This window comes from Scatophagus argus, chromosome 17 (assembly GCF_020382885.2).
Source record: "Scatophagus argus isolate fScaArg1 chromosome 17, fScaArg1.pri, whole genome shotgun sequence".
Classification (NCBI taxonomy): Eukaryota; Metazoa; Chordata; class Actinopteri; family Scatophagidae; genus Scatophagus; species Scatophagus argus.
Window position 1 is genome coordinate 14,917,795 of NC_058509.1, and position 19,790 is coordinate 14,937,584.

The window sequence follows — 19,790 nt, forward strand, 5'->3', positions numbered from 1 at the left end:
ATGAGTTATGTCTAAGAGAGGTCCTCTGGGTGTTCAAGCCCCAGTCAGTGGCTCCATGATCCCCCCTCCCACCTCTATTAAAATGTAAAAGAACTTTGGTGAAGTTAAAGGGAGAATAAAATAATTAAAGTGAGTTGCGCTGACAGTGAGGGTGACCTTAATGAAAAATAATACAGCAGTGAGGAACTCCACCGAAGCTATCATATCATATATTGTTTTTCATTTTCACCATGCTTGATACACCCATTGAAAAATTGAAAAACTGTGGTCACTCGGTGTCAGTAGAAAGGGTGTGAAGGAAAAGGAAACCATGGATTTTGTTTCAGAGGAATGAGTTTGCAGCCAAGATGAAGTTTTTCCCTGTGCTAATGATAGTGCTGTTCAATTTAATGATGACTAATACTAAATCGGGATACAGATCTTCAATTATTCGTGGATGTTTAATTTTCACGGAAGAACAAAGGCTCAGCACCAAAGGTTAAGTGAGTATGATGGAATGAGATATTCTTAAAGGGCAGTGCCACTGACATTACTGGGGATGTTATGTCAATTTTGAAAGTCTTTTTACGTAAACAAGAAAACCAACTGAATGTGATGCTGTCGACTGCGCTCAAAAATGGCAGGGTTGCATTTTTGGGTTATTTTTTAACACTGTCACCTGCCAATTTAAACCTGCAATAAATTATTACTATTATTATTATTTTCATTACACTGCCATTAGGTGTTGAGCAGTTAGTGTACTGTGTTGTTTTCTGACTTTTTTATTGAAAACAGCTGTCTGAAAACAATGCTAACAGAGTGGTGAAGAAAAACAGTATAGTTGGGAAAAAAAACTAAATTAAGTCGAGAAATCCTTTCATGTTGTCACACTGTTTTCATATTGTCACTTGATACAGTGTTATAAGAAATAATAACCATTTCCCCATTTCCTTTAGGGAGAAAATAGTCATGGCTATTTCATTCTTTTGTTAACCAAACATTTCTCCAAGTGATATAGTTAAAAGAATTCAGTTCTTTTTTTTTCCTTTTTCTTTTTGTCAGCCTGAGGTACATTCTCATTACAGTAGCCTGCATTTTTCAAAGATACCTCATTGATATATTTTTGTGTCTGTATTGAATGTTCTTAGATGCCCACTGACAGTAAGAACTATGTTGAATTGAAAAAAAGAGAAAAAAAAATCATCCCCCATGAGAATTTGTAGTTGGAGGTCAAACTACCAAACTGAATTACTAAAGTAAGGACGAGTATACTGGACATGTTCTATTAATCGGAATTTCTGGAAATTGGGTTCAAGTATTTTCCAAGCTACCACCAAGAAAAAAATACTGATAATATAGCATCAATGAATACACTTCACAAGTCAGATAGCCATCACTTAAACCAATTATACTACCGAAGGAAAAAGTCTAGAATCAACTCGACTTTAATGCATTCAGATTACTGATGATGAAAACTGAAACTGAGGAGCACATGAGCATCAGGAACATCTTTCAGGACGTCTGACTGCTACTTAATGTCACAAAATGGTCAGAAGTGAAGAAGACATGACTGAAGGGCAGCACTATATCGGCATGGCTAAACAGCAGGAAGCAAAAGAATCCTGGGCAAAGGTCAAAGTCAGGCCAGTCATAATAAAATAGTGAATAATGAATCAATAAAATAGAGAAGAACATGTTCTGGGCAGCTACACAGAATGACAGCGCACTTGGAAGCAAACACATCAACAACGGTGCACCTAAGAGTTAAAGTATAAATGGAGGTCACACCGGGACTACCTCCATTACACATACACAGAGATGAACAACCGCACGTCAGTCCTTACCTCTGCAGATGGGCCGATCGTCACTCCAGCCTACGTAGCTGTCTGTCACTCTGAGACAGCTGATGCTCTTTGAGCCCTGCAGTTCATAACCCTCATCGCAGGAGAAATGCACTGTGGCTCCTCGCCTGCATATAAATTGCATATGAGGAAAAACACATCAGCGTCACAAAGCTCTCCCGTTAAAGTCACAATTTAGCAGTGGGAGTGCAGATGAGGCGAGAGTATCAAGAAAATGTGTTTCTTAGACTTCCTGGCTATGATTTCTAAAAAGTGCTGAACTGTGGGAGTCGGATGTTACCCATTTGTCTGTGTTATAGTTGACCACTGATAGAGACAATAGCTCTGACAGGAGTGAAACTCAATAATCCCACAGGTAATATCACCATCCCACAGAGGCAGCTTATTAGTGTGCAGTGGTAGGGCATTTGTTTTAGTGTACACATTTCTTTATCTGGTTTGGTTGCCGGGGCTTTATGGAGCATGACACTCGGTAATGTGTTTGATGCTAGAGCACAGTTTAAGATGCAGTAGAGCACCATATAAGCTCCGTCCCAAAAAAATCTCCTCTCAATGTCAGCTCAGACAGACATAATTTTAGAACTTCATTTAGCAAAAAAAAAAAAAAATTAAAATACTGTGGTGTTCCTGCCATTCACACACTAATCAAGGTTGTCTCATATAGTGCTCACATAGTGCATTTTAAACATTTAAAAACTAAACTAAAAAAATACTAGATGTAAGAGACACTGGAAATAGACCAAATTAAAACTTTTTACACATGACATTAAAGATAGAAGTGGAATATGCAGAAAAGTAGACATTGGCAGATGTTTTGCATTTATGCATTTTGCTATGCCAGCCAGCTATTAATTTCTCCGTGTTAGCAAGTAAGTTAACATTAACCAGTATTAGCCAGCTAAAACCACAATAGCACAAGATATTTTACATGGCTTACAGTAACGTTCGACTCAACTTTGGACTTTGTGTTGGACTGTGCTGGGTGCTGGTAGCAGACGCCATTTCATAGCCAGCGTTGCATTGTAAAATTTAAATTTATATTTTATAAATAAAAACGTGATTACTTTCTTTGTTGGAAAAATACCGAAATCCAAATTGAATACTCATGCCTATCCCTACTACAAAGCTTATTGTTCAGGAATCTATCATCTATTAAATGACACTTTTACCTGAAGTCTGAGCCTTTTCTTTTTCCCCGATCTGGGATCCCTGGGTCAGGACACATGTTGTGTCCCTGTGCTACGCCCATCTGAGACACTAGTGGGACAAAACAGGGAGAAAAGTACAGATTTTTCATCAAAATGTTCCACGGGTAATGCTCCATTTTGCTACCCCAACTAAAATAGCTGCACCTATGAATGCGATGTAAAATAAATAAATAAATAAATAAACTATAAAAATTCAGTCCCATGTTTTCACAGGCTGGTTGTAGGACACTTACTTGGCCAATTTGAGTGGATAGTAGAGAGTGTCTAAAAGATATTAATGCTTATTGTTATTAGTTTAGTTGTTGTTTAGATTCCGCCCTCTAGTGGTCACTTGGCACTTCATGCCACTTTTGTCATTACAAAGCAGAGAGATAATATATAAAAAGGGTGGTGAGAAGGATTTAAAAAGTGGCATCGGCTGCCATAGCCTTTTCTTGTTGTCACAAGAGAAATGCTTGATATTTACACAGCACAAGCTTTGCACACACAAACACATTTGGCATACACCTGGACGGTTTGCCTGCTTAACATTTCAGTACATCTTATCCCAGTGCGCTTTACTGGTGCACTATTCAATCTTTCACCGAGTGAAAAACTGTGGAAATTCAAGCGCCATAAGGAGTCAAATAAACTTGTCCAACCATGAGAGCTCATCTGACTGACTGGGAGAGGTCAAAGGTCTGCAGGGAGAAAGTGATGTGACCCCTGCTCATTGGCCAGAGTCCCAGTTTGAGGCAAAACAGCAAAGAAAAGTAAAATGAGGCTCACTGGTGTCAGCAGAGATAATGAAAGATAAGGCAGAGGAAAAAAAAAAGATGATATGATCTTGAACAAGATGACAAAGAGGACACTAATTCCAATTTATCAACCCCTAGATCTGAAACAAAAATCTGAAAAATAATGTAAAATCAATATTTGATTATTGTTGCAAACAGTGATGTGATGATAAAGATCCAGTCTGGTGATTTCAGAGTTTTTTCTTTATCAAATGCAGAGTAAATGCTGCCGTAGATGTGAAGAGGAAATACCAGTACACCATTACTACATTCTATATGCTGAACTTTAATGTGTTTGTGCAAAATGATCATCTGTTGAGCTCGGAATGGTAACTTAGATTTCCATGTATGTAACAGTTAATGGATAAAAAAATATATAAGTAATAAACATTTCCGATAATGTGCCTGTCTTTCCAATGTTAAACAGAAGAAAATACTGAAGACAGGGAAATGTAAAGTGGAAGCAGGTAAAAAGAAAATAAACGCATTAAAAGCAATGCAAATGGAAGGAAAGAAGAAAAAATTGATTTTTCTGACAGACATAAGGATTGAAAGCAAAAGATAAAGTGGGAGGTAGAAGTGGATAAAATGAATTGTAAATGGCCTTGAGGCAAGATTATCATTAATGCACTTCTTTTTTTGTTCAACAGGTTGTTCTTAAATCCTTCGACATCCATCTCTCTGTGCCACTCTAGTTGGGTGACTCATGGCTGTCAAGTTGTTAATGTCACAGATGTTCAAATAAAGCCGGATGGTATGATGAACAGCGGAGTCAGACAAAAGGTGAGAGAGAACAAGGGCAAGGAAGACTGTCGTGACAGAAAGGGAAAGCAATGCAATTACTGCTGTCCATTTGCTATTAGAACTGCATCTCTAGCACACACTGCGTCCTTTGTGTCTGTACTTCTTACAAAAGTCAGTATTCAGCCTATTACCTGGCCAATGTGTAAGGAGTAAAAAAAAAAAACCTTTTACATGATTTTGAACAAGAGTAGAGACATGTGAAAAGCTGAAAAGGACTGTCAAGCATCTTCTCCAATACATAGACATACAGGCTGCGCAGACAGCAGTTGTTCTATTTTACAACTAACGGATTTGTCATACTCAACATGTCATTTTTTTTTTCTTTTTTTTTTCCTGGTATTGAGCCTTGAGTCACTTGTTTAGCTAATTCCGTGCAATGAAATAGAATCCTCAGCTCCTACTGCAGTTATACCTGCTGCTTATCCTTGAGCAACAAATTCTCTGGTGTCACTCTGTAATGCTTTGAGAAAAAATAAGCCTCACCCGAGATGGACAATGAGGAAAAGATACTGTTAACATCTGCCTTTTTTTCACATTTCTTAAACTTTTCTCAAGCTAAAGAAATTATTCTTGCTTTGTGATGAGTTTAGAGTTGTTTTGCATTTTGCCACACTGTACCAGATAAAACCCAGTTATCACGTCCACATTAATCGTTTTAAAGACAGGGTTCAGCTACCAGTTTATTTGCAAAACTCCGTTGATTGAGAGTTTATAACTTACACACTGATATCTTGTGGTGGTTGTCTTTGCTAGGCAACATCTTTACGCCTCGAGACTTAAGCTCAGTCATCTTCTTCACTGTGGAGTAAAACAGGGCAGAGACATATAAGAGAGCAGAGTGCAATAATGACACCCACACAATCAGCAGTGTCTAAATGTCTACAACAGATTCAGTTCATAAAACACACCGCACAGCATTCCCACACTCAATCCAGCCATTAAACAAAAATGAAACCTTGCCCAAATAAGAAAATGATGAAACATTTAAAATAAATAAATAAAATCCACCTTTCAAGGAGTTCCAAAATACATGTGTTTAATGTTAGTCCAGTTGTACAACTAGTTTGCATAGAAAAAGAGAGCTCAAAAATCTTTTCGGTCATTATTATTGGAAATTAGGAGTACGAGGCAAGGTATTTGAGAAGCAAAACCACTAATTTTTATACAGTGAGTTTAAATGATTGAATTTCTTGATAATTGCAGAGACAAAAAAAAAAAAATCACACAAAGCCATCACAGCAAAGTGAGAGGCTCATCTAAATGCATATTTATTCATCAGTTTCAAAAACACTATCAGCATTGTCTGTGCACCCCTTCACACTCATCCCGTTTAATTACTTTGACACTTCCTGACAAAAAAATGTAACTTTATTTGCACAAATGTGATTTTTATCCTTCGCTCAGTTTTGGCTGCATAGTAATTCAAAGCTAATCTGAGTCATGTGTCAAAAAGTCTGTTTATTATGCGTCTGGAAGAAAAATACACAGCAAAGCTCTTTTTCGATTTGTTACCCTGATTTGAGAAAAAGGGAGGAAAAGGGGTATTATCAGGGTATCTGGTGAGGGAACTAAGCCATTAGGTGCAGGGTTTGATAGGTTGGGTTTCCTTTGTCAAATAAAATGAAAGAAACTGAAGAAGAAAATGAAATTAATAGAGCCATAGAAGATTCAATTAACAGTCATTTCATCACAACATGCCACCGCTGTCGAATCATGGGAATTGTCATCAAGAGAATGGCTGATGGTGGTGGTGGTGGAGGAGATGGAGTCAGTGTTTAATCTAATTAAAGTATTAGTCTCCCATTTGTCTTTGATCTTCTAAACATATTTATCTAACACTGAACCTGTAAACCCACCAGCTCAAAGCCTATTCTTTCCCATATTATACATCCCTCTCTCTCTTATTATTTCCCTTTCTGCTTTCTCTCATCCCATCGTCTCTCCGGCAGTTGGCTATGGGTGAGATCACCTTTTTTGCGGAGGAACTAATCATTTTTCCCTTGTCAAAGCTGACCCCTGAACCTCTATCTATAATGGGATAGGAAATGGATGCACAAAAGGGACATGATTTTGTGCGTGTGTGTGCATGTATGCATGTCTGTTCAGTTGTGGGGTATTTTGATGATGGGTCTGCAAGCTCTGTTTTTTTGGGGTTTTTTGCCCTGGAAGTAATTACAGTCTAAAAAAATCTTAGCAAAATCTTGAAATAAGATGAAGGGTGTGAGTCTTATTAGCAGCTTTATTCTACAGTTGATGGCTTCCCTGTTCAATATCGTCTTGACACTGGTGCACAAAGGTCAATAACACTTAATTCCCTTAAGAGCATGAATATGCTTAGCAAATTTCATGACAATCTGCCTCTCAGATAATGAGATGTATTCCGAGAGCATCCACAGTGGTGTGGTGTACTTTTTTGCATACAGTTCAAAACAATACTCTTATTGGTACAAGAGGAAATCTGAAAGTTTAGTGGGTCACCAGAATATTAGGATTTGTCCTTGTTTATTTGCTGTAAAAAGTCCAAAGACAAAACTGGTCCAAAAGATAATTGAGAATTTTTCATGATGGTGGTGAATTTTTAATGGCTGTCCCTTTCAAATATCAAAAGCTCTCTTTACATTACCTTGGTACTGGGCACTGAAGCCTCTCAACTTGTGGTTGCCATCAGAGGTAAAGTGCAGTCGAAGCCAATTCTTGCTGCTAATGATGGGCGAGGGAAGGTTGGGGCCAGTGAACCTGGAGCCACACAGACAGGGAGAAGGAGTGCATTAGATTATTAAAGTTTAAGCACATTAATGTTTTAACATGCAAATATGAGGGTAGCAGAAAGCAAACTGAAGAAATATTTAGCACTTAGTATACTCGTGAATTAATTCAGGGTGAAAGGCTACTTTCGTACTAATCCCACTTTTGACACATTTCTAAGGACTGATAAACTTCCTTGCTTATTTTACACTTTGTTATGTTTGTCAGGACATAGCCCCATGCATATCATACCTTATTGTATGATAGTTGCTGTAATTGATGCACACACACACTGTTTTAATGGTTTCCTCAGAACAGAAAGTAACTTCTCCATCATATTTCATTTACTCTATCAACTGCCATCGAAAGAAAGGATTGTGCTTGCTTGTGCATCTGTTTTGTGCCATAAAACAATTATACAATCCATCAGATTTCCAATAAAGTCAAGCCCAATGGCAGACAGTATATTACAGAGACTGGCAGAACCTGCCAGTCTACCCAATGATTGTCTTGTTTGTTTATGGTAATTATACTAATATTTCAAAATTAATGTGGCCATGACTCTGATGTTAAAATGCTTCACCTTTAAGATCTGTTAAAGGGAGGGCTTGGTGTTCAAAAGGAAACTGTAATGCTGTAATGTTAACGACTCTAAACCAAACTGTGGCCCGATTAAAAAAAAAAGAAAAAAAAAAGAGCAGCACTGGCATTTTCAAAGACAGGGCACCACATTTATTGCACTGAAAATGCAATAATGAATTATACTTCAGAAAAACTTATAGTTCCTCCTGATCTGTATGCTAATGAGGGCTGAAGCATACCAGGTACTTCTTCAGTTGTTAAAGCCAAAGTCATTTAGGGACACATCATGTTTTATCTTGAGACACAGGCACACACACTTGAATACAGTATGCACACCTATACACTCTGGCACGCATTCCCATAAATTCCAATTCCTTCCTTCTGTAAATTACATTTTTCCAGCTATGTTCACCTCCCTACATACAGAGGTACACCTCCAGCTCTGTTTAATATCACTGGGAAAAAAAACACAGACACAGTCAAAATGCAAAGAGAAAGTAAAGTAAAAGCTGGAAAAGACATATGGGACATATTTTGTATGCATTGCATGCAAAAAAAACAAAAAAAAACAGATGGACAACAAAATAAAACAGCCCAAAGCATGCAGCTATAACAAAAAAAGACAGGGATCTAATAAAAGAGGTATCTAATGTGAGTGTTTGGTGGAGATGATAGACTGAACTGTGGAGCTCTCCTAGGATCAATTAAAAGCATGTTGTTTTCTGGATGCCGACAGAATTAACTTTTATTTTGATGAGAACAGAGCATCTTTCGTTTATAAAGTAATCTCCTGCTGCAATGGGACCACAGCTTCACTGTACAAGAGCTCAACTTCTTCATTTAGCTGAACACAAACTCACCTCAGAGAGAGAGAGAGACAGAAAGAGTAGAAAAGACTTTTGAATTTTGGAATGGCATGAAGGACAAACTCCAAGGGAGAAACGAGACAATGAGAGAATAAGAAAGAGAGATGGCACATTGAAATGTCAGTGATTTGGCTTTTCAGGCACACGGCAAACAGACATCAGGAAAATGAAGCAGAGGGTGGAAAAGAAAGAGCGTGTCCCTGACGAAACATAAATGTTTCTCCTGTCTCTTTTGGCTCCTTTCAGCTAGTTTGGCTGACATCCCGTCACTTGTAAGTCAGTGCTGCCATTGACCTCAACCCTTGGCTAAGACATTTCCATTGAATCGAGCTTTGCTTATCAAACAGTCATGTTCAAGTCACAAAAAAACTGAAGTCAAGGTCAGGCATGCTGATGGGGTTGACTCTATTCGCTATAGGGTGAAGAAGATCCTTTTAATTCCAAGTCTGAAGCCCTGATGAAAAGGATGGGTGTTGCTCGAATGTAAAGGGTAGGTCACAGTGAGGGTGCAACATGTGTGCAGTGTCTATTTACACACCCCACACTGACTTGCTCAACCGACACCAAACACTTTTCAGAAACAGCTTGTTGTCCGTGCACCTAAGATGGGAGAGATGAACCCTTCTTTGGGCTTTAGATATTAAGGTATAAAACTGTCTATAAATAATGATGGGGAACAGAAAATCAAACACACAGCAAGTACCTGCACTTTATATGCAGGATTACCAACAGGACAGACAATTGCATTATTAAACCTAAACCTCTGGGCTGTCGATTGCCCATTTCATGCACTGAACGTTCTGACATATGGCCTGTCTGTTTCACTGAAGCATAGTGGATAGGTTTACAAAGTAAACCAAGAAAACAACATGCATCTCACATCATTCACATTACATACAGTATCTGCCTTTATTGATATTCTCTTCTTTTTTATATATATTTTACACATGAGCACAATGAAGCTATTTATCTGATCGGATAATTGCTTTTCTACTGCCTTTCAGACTGGACTGGAGGCTGCATGGTATGATGAAAATAAGGCGGAAATGTGCAGCCATGTAGTACAACTCTGCCCTTGATTTACAACACTGAGTGCAATACTGATAAAGTCAGTCCGCATGCCTCAGGAGATGCTTTATCACTTAAGAGGGAAAGGGAAAGATGAAGCATTGAGGGGGGCTTGGGTTGTGTCGCATACGCTTTTGAAGTGGCGCTACTAGGATGGAGAGCAACAGCATCACCTCTGGCTTTGAGCACATAACTGGTTCTGAGACAGTGAATCTCACACAAGTGAATTTCAGTATAAAATTCCCACAACCCACATGGACACACAAAGGCCTCCAGCCAGCACCAGGATTTTAAAGCAAACTGCTCTGTTCACTTGTGTTGAGTTACTCCCTTTTTCACCATGGGGACAAATGAAAACTTCCCTTTGAATTAAAGGGCAATTTGAGCAGGACTTCCATTAATTCGCAACAAACAAGCTAAAGGCTGACTTGGGAATCTGGTAATCAGTGGCAGTGGCAAAGGATAAGAAATTGAGGAGTTCCCATTAAGAAATAGGTGGTTAATAAATATAGGATGAGGAGTGGCCAGACCAGCATAAATGTTAGATTGACCCACTGTCACCTCTGTCTTTTCCCATTTCGCTGTCTGCTCCTTTTTTTTCTGCTGAAAACTTGAAAGTTTAGAGGTGAAAATGACCATGAGGAGGAACAGAAAAAGTCCTGAGCTGGCTGATGGAGGTCTTCTGAAGGGTGTTGTGGCTACTTCTATAGTTCCCGTTCGCCTCACCCTGTCTGCCTGGCCAATCATATTAGATTTTATGTGGAATTGTCTTGAGAGTGCAGCGCTAAATCAGTTTCTATTTCCAGGTCCCAAAGCTCCTCAGCCTGAGTCAGACTTTCGATGATTGTCCAAGAAATGTATTTTGGACAAGGCAAGGTGATGGGGGCTTGGTGGTGTTCTTGAGTGAGGGGACGAAGCTGTGAACCGCTCATTTCCTCACAGACCTCACAGGATTTTGATGCAGCTCTTTTCCATGAGTTTATATTGCATGTTACCAATGTTCATAAGACCTTCTTGGTTACACAACTTCATTGTCAACATCTGGGCATCTGCAGTCTCATTTGCAAATCCTTGCTAGAAGATTCCTTCGACTTGTCATTTCACTGTCCTATTATGATTAAAGGTCTTAGGAATACGCAAGAACATTTACGTAAGACTAGCATAGAGATGCTTTCCATAATGATGGGCTGTGACTCATTAAATTGTTAATGCCTTTCAGGAATTTGAACAAAGGTCGTAATCATCAGGCAATTCAGCAACACTTCCCAGTAAAATTAGCCTTTTTCTGCTTTATATTCATCGTTTCATGTCATCTGTTTTCTGTTCAAAGGCCAAGATGTCAAATTACTCCATGCATAATCAGTGATGGGCGGAGTGTAAGTGTCAAAGGTGACTAGCTCCACATTAGGATCAAACGTTTTAAATCACTGTTCAGCACATCCATTCATTGAGATATATGGTTTCATGTGTGGGTGTTTGCATGTGCGCGGTGGGGACACAGCCGATTCTGGACGAAGAACGTCCCTGTTAATTGCAGATACTTAGGCAGATCAATCGGATCTCTACTCAGTATGCAGGTCCTGGTCTTTACAGCAGACCAGGGGTCACAGTGACTTTAAAGCCAAAACTTTCAGCATTTTAATGAACTGTAGCACAGGCCAGTCTATCCAGACATACACGTACATGCCACCATTAGCAAACATTCACAGTAAACATCCATGCAGACACCAATAAATTCTTTCTCCATTTTTCTCTCACTCTCTCTGTGTGTGTGTGCGTGTGTGTGATTCTCCATAACACACACACACCACATCTTTCGGAGGTAAAACTAATAAGTGTGGAAGACCCTGAAGACCAGAATGGCAGTATTAAAGAGCTGGAACTGCAGCTGTAGTTGTGACCTTCAGATGTAACCAAGAGCAGACATACACTGGAGGTTAAAATGAACCACCAGAGCCCCCTGTTCCAAATAACACAAAAGCCTCAATGCTATTCAGTCATTTTTTTTCAAACAACAACCACCCAGGCAGTAAAAACCATCAGCCTTACACTATAAGTTAAGGCCAAAGTATTAAGAGAGGCCTTTGGGGCACTTATGTCTTATGGGTCCGTGCAACACTGAACTGAAGCTCTGAGCTCAAAAACAAGGCACTGCAGCAGAGGTTAAAACCTCTGCTGGCCAAGCCAGTAAAACTGCAGACCCATCAGAGCCAACATGCCTACTTTTCCCTGAGACACCCTGGTCCAACAGAGCCAAAATGTCTGTTCTTCTTCCTCTCTCGGCCCTCGTGTATTATTCATAGGCAGACCTCTGGCCCCATCAGAAAGCCTTGTTAAATCTTCTGAGGGATTCCTTTCTTCCTTTTCCCACAGCTCATTTTCCGCCCTCACAGAACATATAATATGGACACTGATTGAAAGAAATTTCCTTTTGGGAAGAACAACACACTAGCCTTCATCTTGACTACATTTCCCTTATTTTAACTATTCGTCAAGCTTATATTGAAACTGTCTGCAAACACATTTTTGTGTTTATGTCATTTTAAACCAAGAAGGTCTAAATTACAGATGTTAAAACACACTTTGATCTTGGAGATAACTCCATGACCTTGCCATGAGCTTGCCATTCATAATCAGTCGTCAATCACGCATTTCCTTCTCAGTCTGGGCTCAGATCTCTTTCTCCCAGACAGTAAAATATGCAGGTGATAGTGCTTTGATTGAAGATATACTCTTTCAATTTTAATACCTATGCAAATTAAAAGTAACCTTACTGGCTACTCTGCAATGCTGTTTCATTTACTTCACCATGAGAAATGTATGGTATCCTCACCAGCAGAGCCCTGAGGCGGAATAAATGCAAACTTTTCTTAACAATGACTTGTTCACATCAAAAATATGTCATGTCTGTCAGGGACATCAGCATACTGTACACAGGAATAGCAGCATACTAGCTTAGGTCAGATTAACTGTGAGAGTGTTGTGTAGAAAAAGAGAAGGTCAGATGACGGACAGGGCGGATTACAATAAGCACAACCTATATGAAAGTTAATATACACCAAACGGGTGAGTGTGGCTCAGGCAGTAGTGTGGATTGTTCACTAATCAAAGTTAAATCTCCAGGTTGGGCAGCTAGTGAAAATGTCAGCAAGCAAGACAGTAAACCTCTGCCATCTGTGTATGGATATGTGGCTAAAGGGGCGAATGTGGCAAGCACTCGGAAGAGTCAGTAGATGTGAAAAGTGTTGTATATTTTTATATATATGGAAGTCCAATTTCCATTTTCCTGATCAAAGTAAAGCTCTTGCGATTAACCATGATCAGCGTAAGGCAAGTTAACGAAGGGTTTGTCTTTGTCTTTGTTGTCTTGTTGGAGTTGCTGCATCCATGTCATGTGAATCTCTAGTTTAAAGGTAAATCTACACTACACCCATAACTCAAACTCATGTCTTGCACAATACCTGGCTTTTGTTTCGGTGTAATTTGGTTCAGTCATAATCTGAGACAGATTGTGTTATTTTATGTGATCGTGTATGAGATTGTACACATTACAGTTTTATAAGACAAAACAAAACACTTAAAAGGTGCCCTTGTCCCAAAAAATGTCCTAGAATTTTAAGTTTTTCTTGCACCTCGAACTTTCGTTGCTTAAAAATTTGACGCAATAACTTTTTGAGATCTTTTGATAGTAGCCAGAATGCATACAGACAAGCAGCGGAAATGGGACAGAATCATAAACTCAAGCTGTTCAATTCACGGAAGTGAAGAATTTAGTGCCACTTGTTCTGCAATTGATCCCAGTGTCTGTGTGATTTATTACTCTTGTTTAAAGAGTCAAGGTGCACGTCTAGGCAAAGTCACAGAAAGCAAAGCAATCGGACTAAACTGCCACTGAATGAACCGAGGAAGAACACTGATGAGAAAACTATACAGAGCCTAATGAAGGCTTGCCTTCAACAAATCAAGCCACACAAGAACAAGTTACTTGTTGGACTAAGATGAATTAAAAGACAAACACAGATATTGTGGCTATTCTCTCCAATTCCTCTGTTTAATTTCTCTCAAACTCCACTGACATGACACAGCCATCATCACTAAGCAAGGTTGCTTAAGACACGCAAACACATAAATATTCACACCATCCATCATATCACACAATTCAAAACAACATGTGTGCATGTCTCAAAGGGTGTAATCATCTGCGGGCAGTATTGGATCTGTGGTTACCGGGAGAAAAACAAATGAGTTTCCAAGGTCACTTTTAAAAGTGGCAGTGATAATTGAGCTCTCCCTGTAGATCTATCAAGCACAACAATAAACAAACGCCAATAATATCCCAGGGCCGATTACAGGGACGTCATCCTTCTCTTCTACGGGACGCTTGAGGTGATATAGGTGGGGGGGTGCCATCACAGAACAATGTAGTAGAAATGCCAGCGCTGCACTGAGTTAACACAAAAGTTAAGTGTCATTACAGTATCATTTTCATCAAATCACAACGTCGAAACATACTGTGACTTCATGTGTACCTCCCACAGAAATCAAAGATCATTGAATGATTCCGATGACACATACACTTCTAATGTTCAATTAGTGACCTTTCTCCCCATCCACCAAGCCATGTCTTCTGAACTATCAAAAGCAAATGACTACTGTGAAACTTCAAAGTATACATTGACCCAGAGAACCAGTGCTTTTGACTGTAGTACAAACACTGCAAAATGAAGCTTCAGCAGAAGTGCTTTGATCTTTCCTCCAAAGAAACCAAACTCAACAACACATTTCAACAATGAATGAATTCATGTCTTTTACAAGTACTGCCCTTTTTGTCACAACTTAATACTTCACAGTAGTGATGGGCAATCTGATGGTTTTAGATCAAGATCGATCTTGAAGGCATTCACAACTGATTTTGAGGTAAATTGTAGAAAATGACCTCACTGACAAACAGATCCCATAGATGTTTAAGAAGAACTCTATATCGGATGCAAAGAGGGTTCCTGTTCAACCCAACTGCTTGCCTGGCACACACAACAAAAAAATGTTTAGCTTCAGGTTTACTTTTTGGCTATGGGACTCACTGAATATGTGCAGTAGTGTTTCTCCCATCAACTCTGTCCATGAGTTACATCTCAACTTATTTTGTGATGACAGCAGAGTTATTTTAATTTCTTTCCAAGGCTCAATGAAAGTTTTACAAATATATAACTAAAAAATATAAAATTCTTTGAAACAGCCATAACTGAGCTTGCTTGCAGTTTGAGATGTCGTATAAACAGTTTTACACATCTACTTTATAACGATGGTTTGTGGGAAAAATATTTCTGGGCCCAGGGGAATTTTTCTCTGCAATACTATGACTGGTCATGGGACAAAACTGGGAGCAAGAGAGAGCCATAAAGAGCCATATGGTTTCATTTTGTAATTTGTACCCTTTTGTCAATTAGTTCTTCAGCAACAAAGAAACAGGAGGTTACAGCCTGCAGGCAGTTAGCTTCACTCTGTATATTGGAGAAAGCCATCCCAACCAACCTAAACCCTAAAAGCGGGGCTCATGCTAAGCTAAGCTAACCCTTGGAAGTGTATTAGCTTTTAAAAAAAATCTTTTTAAAACAAATCAATAATATTGTATGAAATGTTCATTTTCAATGAATGAAAAAAGGCAACTTTCCTTGTTCTGGATGTTCCTTTTTTAAAAAAACTTGTAATAAGAAAAACCAAGGACTCGAGATGAAATCAACTGTCAGTTTAAAATGGACATCTATGCTTGGCTGGGTAAATTCTCTGTCATCTTTCCCCTATTTGTCTTTCTACTCCCTTGTGGTTTGTGTGTGTGTAAGCTTTTAGTTTTTTAGAGCGAGTATGAGATGATGCAGTATGCTAGGAGGCAGGTAAAACCATGCTAATGATATTGAACCTGGCAACACTGTCAAATCCTCCAAACCCCGCCAGAACATTGTATTTGTTTGATACCAGAGCATCCTAAATTAACTTCATTGTTAGGAGAGAGGCACCTAAAGGTTTTTGCTTGCATCTGCTTGTACTCATTTGTGTGACTGCATAGTCATGCACAGTTTGTGCTCAGATGAACATTTTTTCAAAGAAAATGCTTTTAATGTCAACTGTATCAGATGTTAGCATGTCTATACCAGATTGAAAACATGCAGATCTGGTAAAGCACTTAAAGGGACAGTTCACCCAAAAAATACTTTCTCTTGACAGCAATGTCTCTTTCCAGAAATCAAGACCTATAGATTATCCACAGACTATAGATAATCCACAGAGTTTCACATAGGAACTATTTTCTTTCTGGACTACACAGAAGGAAATCCACTTCATTCACTTCATTCAGTCATTGACAAGAAGCTAGCTAACTAAACCAGCTAATCCTACAGCTCAGCGGAGCAGGAAACCATTAACGTGTACAACCCATCCTGTCACAAGCATGAACCTATCACCCATGAGCAGATGCGAGTTTCCCTCTGCGTGGCGATATGGTGTCGTTCAGTAGAAAGAAAATATGTATAATTTTTTTTTTTAATAAATTTTTGTTTGTTTTTGATTTTTTTTTTTTTTTTTAGGAAAGTGTCATCTGGTTTAATTATATTTGAGTTAAGACAGACATCTCTATGGCCACTATCTCAAAAACTCAGCAACTCACACTGACGGATGAATATAACCACATATAAGATTCCCTTTTAAGACCATTTCTTATTTTTCTTTTGCACACAGTGAGCAAGTTAATAAAAGCAAATGAACTGTTAAGTGGGGGAATTGAGTAAAGCAGCACATGTTGCATATATATTACCTGAATGTCCACACTAATTAAAAACTGTTCAGATATACTGCAACACAGTAAGCTGCATAAATTGTATGTTAATTCTTTAATCTGAACACAGAGACAAACACCCTCTGTTTACAGGAAGTCACTACATGTATTTGCCAGGCATGTCATATTCTGAGAGAATATGTTCTGTATTGGCCTGAATATTGGCCTATAATCTGTTTATCTGTCTATCTATAACAGACAGGACCATGCACTGAAGAAACAATGTCCCCTAAAAACAACAAATAGGCCAAAATACAGGGGTAAATGTGTTGAGACTTCTTCTTAGCATCATTCAAGACTTCCTCCAGCCATGTATGCTGCCATATCCCGGACCTTCTCAATCTGCAAGAAGACCGTACGCACGCTCACTATGAGAACGACATCCTGAATAAATGCTCGATGAAGCACGAGTCTGACTGGATAGATGAGAGGCTTGCAGTGAGCAGCAGAACCCTGAAGAAAAAAAAATAAGTGGACTGATGAAGTGTTTTGAACTTGGAGAGGTAAAGTTTGATGCTAAATGCAGAAGATTTTCCAGGACCATCAGTCCGTATGAGTCACAGATCTCCTTTCTCAATGAATATCGTCAATTTCGGATGAATCAGATCATCCAGAAAATGAGCCATGTGGAGAACAACAAGTTGGCTGGAAAACTGGTGGCAAAGACACAACAACTCTCAGAGCAAAACAATAAGATACTCAGGTTAAATACAGAAAAACAAAAAAGAAAAGTGTTGTGGTGTAGAATTTACTGCAGTGAGTCAGTTGGAATAGCAGTTCAGCCAGAGAGAAAATGAAATCCTGAATGCTAGAAAAGAGAAGGGCGATCTCTCTCACGGGCTCACAGAGGCCACAACCCTGTTCGAAAAGAAAAGGAAAGAATTCTGACTGAAAATGAAGACTGGTGAGACAAAGGTAGAGAAGCACAAAAGTACAAATAGTGAGAAGGAAATGACAAAGACAAAGAAAGAAAGCAAGAATCAGAAACAAAAGTGAGAAAACATGAAGAAGAAGAAGGGCTAGTCCCCAAACTTTGCATTGATGAATTGTACAATAAAAGTCAATTCTGATCATGTACCGCTTCTACATAACATTACTGCTGTTGGTTTCAGGAAATGCCAAATATATTCATCTTTTTTTTTTATTATTTCTGAGGTCTATGTGGTCATTAAATGCATACATGATTTAATAGGAGCCCATTAGTGACAGTAACTTAATGACATTCGTAAGTCTAAATGGGATATAAACCTATGTTGCCATACAATCCGCTCCTTTGCACTTTTTATAATGAAGGCCCTGAATAGTGCATAGTCAGAACTTTCCCTTTAAAACCATAAGCCCCAAGGCTCCCACGCATTAAAGGGTAGTACAATACATAAAGGTCAACATGAAGTATAAAGCAAGCTAATTAACTACAAGTGGGAGAAATATACAAAGTAATAAAGACCATTAAAATCCATCTGCGTTTATTTTGAGGGGCTATTTGTGTATTTTCACAGAATGATTTTTTACCCCATTTTACACTGCTGCATTTGCAAGTCTGTACACAACAGGCTGCTTAAATCAGCAGAGAATGAGTGTGAGAAAATAGACTAGCAGAAGATTCAAGAGAGGAAGACATTTTTAACCACACCAGCGTACATGTCTATACTTGGACATCACATTTGGATTCGATGGCTGCTATCCCACACACTTCAGTTTTACTCTAAATCACCCACTCCCATATACAGCTACTATTTTAGCTCTCACCTCTCCTGCAATGGTCTCTTTATCTTGTATGATTGTTAGCTAGCAGTGATGCACTGCTCAAATCTTTTCTCTGAAGAGAAGATGGACTCCGAAGAGGCTCTCTGAACAGAAATGAACAATCTGAACCTCTCATTATAGACTATTTTTGCCAGGTATTGATTACACCGACATGGATACAATGCTATTTCTGTAAATGTCCATTTTTGTGCATGCACCTGTTAGAGGACCCAAATGCTCCCCCTCACACCAAGGTGGGTGTGTAGATCAGGTGCTGCAATGCAGTTTTTGAACACAAAAAAATTGCTCACATTGCCATCTACTTAAACAAATTACTATCACAAAATCAAGCATGTGCATTATAAAGCAATTTATGTGGCTTTCACATGTAGAAGACACAAGGTTACCTTTCTAAAAGCATGTAAACACATTCTCTGCACGTTCAAATGATGATCAGTATCTTTTTTAAAATGTACTGAAGGATGAGTCTCATTGGATGGCTTGTTCTCAACAATAACGTTATCCGCAACAGTCTGTGGGATATAATGTGCTTTCTCTTTTAGCTGATTAAATCCTTGAAGCTATTATGCTATCATCCAGGAGATGGGATGTGTGAATTCCTTCTGGAATATGTGATGTGGGGACTGCACACAGGCTGTAACAAAAAGCTAAAAAAAAGAGTACTGCTTTTGTAAGGGATATATTTATATACTTTTGGTCAGTCTTCAGTTTTTTTTTTCAGCGTGTGCATCATTAGCTAGGTCATATATTTGTACCTTGCAACCCTGAGGTCAAAAAAATCTATTCTCAGAGACTTCAGCTTCTTGCAGCCCTTTAGGAATCTGTCTGCTGCTTTTAAACCAGATGAGAGGAATTGATGCAATTTGAGGTTGGTCACCCTTCTCAGACTCTTCCAGCTTGTGCTGTGTACTGCACCAGCATCACGACTGTGCCTCTGGTCATCACACATGTGTTTCTGCCATGGATCTGCAACACTGTAAGACCTCAGAATCATAAAATCATACAATACAGTGGTTAAACACATATTGGCTGACTATAAAGAAACCGTGAAAGCTTCGTGCTGGATTGGGAAAAAAAAAAATGAATGTATGTAACTGAACGGAAACATCATTGACCAATGATTTTACCACATTTGAATTAAATGACTCATTAGAAAATCCTGTTTTTTGGCTGGGTCCCACTAGGGAAATGAGCCAATAGACAGAATACAGCAATGTGTCAAAGCCAGATCCATAAAGTAAAAGCCCTCCTTATTAGCGTGAACAACACAGCCAGAACATGAAGACAAACCTTCAAATCGTAAT

General features: G+C 38.8%; 1 protein-coding gene across 1 annotated transcript in view; it reads right to left on the minus strand.

The window, feature by feature from the left end:
- csmd2 (CUB and Sushi multiple domains 2) overlaps nt 1-19,790 on the minus strand; it is a 254,062-nt gene that overhangs the window by 104,680 nt on the left and 129,592 nt on the right. Inside the window, exons 9-12 of the mRNA XM_046417596.1 lie at nt 7,253-7,365; nt 5,350-5,427; nt 3,011-3,098; nt 1,824-1,948 (exon numbers count right to left, since the gene is read on the minus strand). Coding sequence (XP_046273552.1) covers nt 1,824-1,948; nt 3,011-3,098; nt 5,350-5,427; nt 7,253-7,365 — 404 coding nt within the window. The remainder of the gene's footprint in view (nt 1-1,823; nt 1,949-3,010; nt 3,099-5,349; nt 5,428-7,252; nt 7,366-19,790) is intronic.